The 7,406-nt window shown below is 40.0% G+C and overlaps 1 protein-coding gene across 1 annotated transcript in view; it reads left to right on the top strand.

Annotated features, from left to right (window-relative positions):
* Positions 1-226: 226 nt before the first annotated feature.
* The window catches only part of NF1 (neurofibromin 1), a 111,026-nt gene continuing 103,846 nt past the window's right edge, over positions 227-7,406 (top strand). The window contains exon 1 of the mRNA XM_009318826.1: positions 227-421. Within this exon, the coding sequence (XP_009317101.1) occupies positions 227-421 (195 nt within the window). The remainder of the gene's footprint in view (positions 422-7,406) is intronic.

Genomic DNA, 7,406 nt, shown 5'->3' with positions numbered 1-7,406 from the left:
AATGGAAATTACACAGGGTTTTATATAGTGTCAGGGGAAAAAAAGTATCAGGCCCAGTCTTTTATTGTGCAAGTTGAGACTGGTTTTAATTTCACAGTTCATCTGAGTGATGGGCATTCATCTGTGACTTGTTGGGTAGGTTTGTTTGGGTGTGAGTAGCCTTTGGCACAGCTGATCACGAGGCACTAGCAAACTTTATGAAGACAAGGACTCAGGCAAATAGAATATGATTTTACGAAGAATCCTGCCTGGTGAAGTAAGGATAAGGCATTACCCAGAAGGAGCATTGCTTACAGTGGAAACACTGTGCAGGTTACACCCTGCAGAACGCAGAGTAGATGGAGACTGTAAGCAAGCTGAAAGGAGAGTGAATGTGTATCGTCCAGCAAAAAACAGACAGGAAGAGCTTACATGTTGCCAGGTGGGTCTTGCTGCAGGAGGATGTACCCTTAGCAGGTTAGCTGGCTTTGCTACCAAGTGAGAGAGGTGTGCAAATGTAACAGATTTTGCTTAAAAGTCATCAGACAATAATGCTGACAGATTTAAGAGGGATGTTCTTAGATGGATACACACATAATGCTTGAGAATAGGAACATGCCTTGCAGGAGTCAGTGGGTGAATTTACTAAATATGTAGGAATATGCAGTTTCTGGGAAGGGCTGGAAGGATGCTGGATGCTCTAGCAAGAGCAATGTTCAGAAAAATTCTTTATGTGAGGTCTACCATATCTTACAATCTGCATTCAGGTAATAAGACTTAGTGCATTGCTACAGAATGCAGAGTATTCAGCTCTAAATGGGAATGTATCTTAGGGATGCTCATAAACAGGAGAGCCGTGAACAGCAAAGGCAAAAGGCTGCTGGAAAAAACCAAAACAGATAAGAAAGAACACGTACCATGTAGTGTTTCCTAATGAAACAGAGTCAGGGCCCCAAATAGAAATTGACGGACTGGAAAACCAAGACTGCTTTCCCTGGGGAGCCGTTTGTGTAAGCAGTTAAAAGGTCCCAAGCCACAGACACAGTAACAACAAAGATAACGAGTATCATTGGTCATTACACACAGACGACCATATGCTATAGCCACCTGAAGCTTTGGCTAGAGGCAGCTGTCCCACATTGCAGTAGCACACAGCAATGTAAGGTACAGATAAAGATTAAAAACATAAAAAACAATTAATCAGAGCGCAACCAAGAGAAGGAGGTAAAAGTTTGTGTTATTTATAGTAGCATCCACTATAGGAAGTTAATGAGGAGTTAATCTGCACCTTCCCAGTAACAGAGCTGTGATATCTGCAATATTCTTGATTTGTTATGAAGGAGAAAAGCAATAGTGAAGTGTTTCTGTGCCATTAGGAAGTAAAGTACAATCACTTCACCTGCAAGACTGAATCTAATGAAAACACCTTACAGTGAAAGAGCACAGGAGGTTCATGACTGGTCTGCAGCTCTTACTGCATTTTTGTCGCCCCTGGTCTCATCCCAGTGACACTCCAGACCTCCAGCTTTCTTTCTGTGACTAAAACTCCTGTGCCTTTCTATGAGATCACCCAGAAAAGAAGTCAGAAAATATCAGTCAGTACTGAAGTCCCAAGGCCTATCTGGTTTTCCTCTCCTATGAAATCTCTCCTCTTTTTGACCCCTGTTGTATGATAAACGAATAAGGACTCGTAAGGGAGAGGAAGTGATAATCTTGAATTATCCTTTGGGGCAATGTGATATCTAGGCTGAGCTGATTAGTCATCCAGAACAATTAAAATATTGCTTTATAATATTTAAGTAACTTAACCTCTGCAAATGACTGTAATATCTGGGAAAGGCATTGCTTGCTAGGGGAAGAAAAAAGTAGATACGCAAAATGATCTCATTCCTCTGAATGATCCCTAAACACATACACTGGGAGACATTGTGATCAAACAAACTTCAACTAGGATTTGACAAAGAGCTTGTTTATACCTCTAAGGCAAAACGGCAGACACTAACTTAATATGTCTTTATCCACTTCAGTGCATGGCATAAGCCTCAGTTTCAGAAAATATTCTGTTCCATTAAGTTCCTTTAGAATATCTGAGCTCTTATGACATCTTGATAATGGACTATTTCTTTGTATCAGACCAAGTATCAGGGATTAAACTCCTGGTGTTTTGCATCCAAATGAGATTTCTACTGGAACAGAAATATTTGCATTTAGAAATTGATTGTGTGAAACAATGTGCTACATTTTTAATTATCCTTTGCTGATTAGACTTTCCAGGATAAAAGTTCCAGTGTGAATATTTTGTATAGAATCTCTCATGTCTTTAAAGTACAATCCATCATTCTGTGATTACTATTAATCTAGTCAGATCATTTGCTTGCTCTGCTTATATTTAACAGATCCTATTGCAGTCAGGGAGGAATTGGGAAGCAGAGAATACAAAATAAAATCCATGGCTTAATCTTTCAGAAAAAGTTTCTTCACATTTTGAAATCTATCCAGCACGTCAGATAAGTCAATAAGACACATATCATGGAAAGAGTACAAAAACACCACTCATTTATCAAACAGAAAGAAATACAGACTATTTTCCTCTTCTCTAGTTAGTTCAAACTTCAGGGATTTTCGTGGCCTCTAATGCCCTCTAATGGACAAATCTGTTGGAGCAACATCCTCTTGGAGACGGTGCAAAAGAAACAAGTCGAGTATCTCAATGGAGAAGGAGCTGTAGCACTGCCAGTGAAGCTGCACAGCTTTCATTGGGAGCCTGCCAGCTCTTAGATGAAAACCCATGTTTAAGGCGTTTGTAGCTTAGAAATATTAAGTCACCTCTTAGCAAAAACTTGGCAGATCCTTTCCTTCCTCCCTTCCTTCCTCATTTACTTAAGTTTGTTTGTTTAGCTTCACTTAAGAACAGTAGGAAAATATTTTTGACGCTGATCCCAGATTTGGCACATTTCCTCCAGAATGATACCCCATCCATCAGGAATTGAAACTAAACATGTGCCTACAGAGGAATGCCTCCGTAAGTGGTGGTAGGTTTCTGGATCAAAGCTGATAAATAGAAATTAAAAAGTATCACTTAGCATATTTGAGCCACTGCTGGAGTGTTTGACAAATGCCGGTGAAAATGAGAAAGTGGGGTGGGAGGAATGAAGAGAAGGAATCGAAGTATGAAACAGAGACTTCAGGAAGTAGTAAGAAAAAAAGATAGGTTAATAAATAAATAATTGGAGTTGAAAATACAAAGTAGAGAAAAGTAAAAGATAAAGATGTGGGAGAGGAAAAATCCATATTCTCTGGCAAGAAGCCAAGAGAAGTGTCACCTCCAAGAGGCGACATTTTTCAGGCATAATAAAAAAGAGGCCCAGATCTCCTGACTAAATTGTAGGTGATATCTAGAAACTACCTAAATCTTAAAGGGTAAAACACATAGGAAAGAAAGGAAATGCTTAAGGGCTTCTAGCTTTAAAGGGAATTTTATTGGAAGTTGTGTTGTTAAATGATGCTATCTAACAACATTGGATCAACACCTTTACTCTGGAGTAAAGGACAAAGCGAGTGAGTTGAGAATTAGTGTGGATTTTACTACAGATCTGGCCAGGTTCCCTATCCTCTTACTCAGGCAAAAAGCAGAAGTGCCAGAATACCTCCAAGGAAGTGATTCAAGTGGCACTTTTTGGCTTGACATCGGTGTCTGGAAATTTCATGAGAGGGATTGTTTCCACATAGATAAATTTCCAACTTGTACTTCTAGTGGCTTGGCTCTTCAGGTTTTAGGAGGTCTAAACCTATGCTGAGAGGGAATAGAGGACATAGCAGGGACTTTCCTCTTACGTGTGACTCCTACCACTAGTGCCACTTTTGACAGCCACAAGGGGAAATTTTTAGTGAGGAAAAACCATTGGCATTCACACTAAAGCCTGACAAGACTTTGTGGATGCTTAGGCTGTAATTTCTTATTTTAGTTTACATATAAGCTTAAGGAAGTGCATTAAGAAGCTCTTGCTAAAATGTCTTCAAAAAATCCACCAAAATAACCAAGAAGCATGAGATTGTCAAGAGCTGCTAAAGAAATGGTACCACAACTCAGAAGTCATCTGGAGCTAGGGAACTTGGAATGATTTATCTTCAAATAATATTTAACTAGCAGTTATAAACTGTCATGTGTCTGCATGTTGAAGGACAAAATCATGTGGCTTTTCATGTATCCAACAGACAGGGTCTAGCACAAAAATTAGTAGTAGAGATACTGTGTTTTTTTCTAGGATAGCAGATCACTTCTAGGATAGTGGGTTTCAGGGCACTTTGTATTGAACCTAGAAAGAAGAGGAAAAAATTAAAAGGAAGCTGAGAGCATTGGGAAAGAACGATCTTGACCAAATACTGGCTGGAATTTTCCAAAGAGTTTGGGGGAAACACTGTGAGAATTTCCAACATCACCGTTCAACCTCTGAAGTTTCCCCTCATCTAAAATCTGGGAATATTACAGCAAGTTGTGTTTGCTTTTAGGGAACAGATTTGCTTTGGGAAAAACACTATGAGAAACAGGAAGAAGCACTGTTTGTTTTGTTTAGTAAATTTTGAAGGGAAGAAATAGCCTGTCTTTTTCTCCCTAAGCCAAGAGTTCCCAAGATGCTTCTCTCTCAGCTAATCTTATCATCCCTGATTTCTTGCTGGCTTTTGGAGACATGTTTTTTATGAACGTATCAGTAAGCTGAAGCCCTTTCCGGCCCCCTACATGAATTATTATTGTTTAGATTTTGGCAGAATGTGGAGATCCCTATGAAGATTGTGGCTGTATTGCCTTAAGTGGATATTATTCCTGCCTGATTGCTATGGGATACTTAGAAGTCAAATATATAAACCATTGAAAAAGGAGATTTGACAAAGTCACGGAGGAAGGGCCCAGCAGGAGTGGTTCAGCCTCCAGCAATCCCAGAACCGCTGTCTGCTGGGAATTTGAAAGGTATGTCAGCGGAGGGAGTGCTCTGCTTGCACTGCTGTGCTGTATAGGCGCTGTCTGTAGGCATAGCAATAGGCTTGCCGGAAAAAATGGGTAACTCTTCTGAGGCATGCCTTCTTATCTATCATCAGCAAAATAAGCCAACTTAGTTCAAGCCAGTGAGGAAGGTGAGGATGAGATAAAGCTGGTTGGCTTTGCCTGCACGTGGAGGAGGGAGTCTTCACGCAGTCCCTCCCAGTGGCAGGGGCTGGTCAAGGACAAGCAGCGATCCCATCTCCAGCCAAGGCAGCGTTGGCAGAGCACCTATGTCTGTGGCCTGAGTTTGGCCTCACTCACTCCTCAAACCAGTTTTAGACTGGTTTTAGAGCTGACATTTCAAACGGTGAGACCCCTTCCAGACAGAGCTGAGCTGGCCGCAGATGTTATAATTTCCAGCTGTTTGTCACTGCCCCTCTGCCAAACGCTACTGCTCCTACTTCTCTGCCAGCCCCAGGGACCGTTGGAGGAGTTACTGAATGTGAGAAGGGATGAGACCTAGCCCTCAGGGTGTTTTTTAATCATAAGTTAATAAATAATTCTAGGTAAGATCTTTGCTCCACTGAATCCATTGGGTGTTTTGTGTTTGTTTCTGCTTTTATACTCTTTGTGACAAAGCCTTTTCTGTCAGTCCAAACAGTTTCTGGGTGCGTAGTGGAGACTGTAATCTTGGGGAACTCGGTGTTGGCCCTGCTGCCAGATACCCTGCGCACCTGTACAGGGAAGAAAGCCCATAGGAGCTGGAAGTCTTGGAGAACACACCCCTAGCCTCATCCTGTTTTCCAGAGTTCGAAGTAACTGTCTGCCTATTCAAGGGAAATGTTGGGGAGAATAACAAAAGCTTATAAAATGATGCAGTGATACCAACTGCTCTTTTGCTGACGTGGTTATTGGCTGAGCCTTTCTTTGTGCTCAGACATACAAATACGATTGGAAAAGGATCCAGGGACCAGCTTCATTCGCCTTCCAACTCAGTTAAGATTTTGATAATTAAGCAAATATATACACATACCATAAAGGTTTGATTTGGGTATGAGTATATATAACCAATACATTAGAAGTTTTTTCTACAACATAAGACAACACTTAGTTTTAAAAATCTTTTTGAAACATATTAATGCTGACCATTATAATGCACTCCAATGCAAAGGAATCAATAGCCTTTACACCACAGCTAGTTTATTGTACGCAGCAAATGAATAATACAAAATTCAGTGCACTTAACAGCCCAATATTAGACTTCATAATTTTTATAAATCAGAATGCTTTTTGCATTTCCTGAAAGATAGTACCACAAGTTGTACAGACAGAAAACTACTATTTATTCTTCAACCAATTAATTGGATTTTTTTCTTAAATAAAATACTTGCTATCGATTTTCATGTTTTTATAAAATGTCTGCCTCTTCAAATATTTGCTATGAACCAAGTTCCTGAATTTGTTGCTAGAATGCAGTGGCATTGTTCATACTGTAAATCTGAATTGCAGGAATTTCATTGTTTGTTATTTACAGGGAAAGTTACCTCAGAATATCTTTCATATTGCTACTGCTGGTAATAATTAATATGTGTTACGATAATAACAAGAGTCTCCAAGTCAAATCAAGGCCCCTGCTGGGTGGACTAGCAGAAAGAAAGTCCATTTTATTCTCCAGTTCTTCACTATGTGTTTGACAATTTTAAATCCTATGTTCAAGAGGTCTTACCTCAAGTTGCATCTTTATTTGTATTATCAGAATTTTAACTTGACTCTGGCATGAAAGGACATTATTTTGTGCTTCTGTCTACCCAGAAGGAAAACAAATTAACATTCCCAAGAAGGAAACTGGAAGTGGATGTTTATTTGTCCTGTTTTCTGCGTATCCTACTTTTCTGAGTCACAAAGAGTAAACAATTGGCTGGGTACTGTATAACTAGGCTGGGGAAGAATTTTTGTGTGCTACATTACGTATTTTTAGTTACTGCTAGAGTTCTGCAGTGAAGCCTCCAGACGTAACAGAAGCCGTTGAACTGAAATAAACCAATTTATAAAAGGAATAACCTTTTTTTATTTAAAAGGTAGAATACAGCCATACATTCCGGTCTGCGTATAATATCAAAATTGTAGATAATCTGTCAAGCACAGTGGCTTTGAAATGGCCACTGCAATCTGAGTAAGGTGAGCATCTGCCAACTGTCTCGTCTTTCTGCCAAGAGAAGGCGTCAATCATCATGTAAAATCCTGCTGGAACTTGAGACCAACGCACGCCTCCAGCTTGGAGAGGCGAAACATTCCCTTATGATCTGTGGTCAAGGGATAGAAATCTGGTTTACAGTAATTTATTGAATAAATAATTTCAAGGGAGACTTTAAAAACGACCTTCTATTCTGGAGAGTAGGTCACACTGTTTCAGTACTTTTGGGGAGGGTTTTCTGCCGTCCTCCCTCTT

This window comes from Pygoscelis adeliae, unplaced genomic scaffold, assembly GCF_000699105.1.
Source record: "Pygoscelis adeliae isolate BGI_AS28 unplaced genomic scaffold, ASM69910v1 Scaffold392, whole genome shotgun sequence".
Taxonomy (NCBI): Eukaryota; Metazoa; Chordata; class Aves; order Sphenisciformes; family Spheniscidae; genus Pygoscelis; species Pygoscelis adeliae.
Note: the sequence above shows the minus strand (reverse complement) of the source record. Positions and strands in the feature narration are given on the sequence as shown.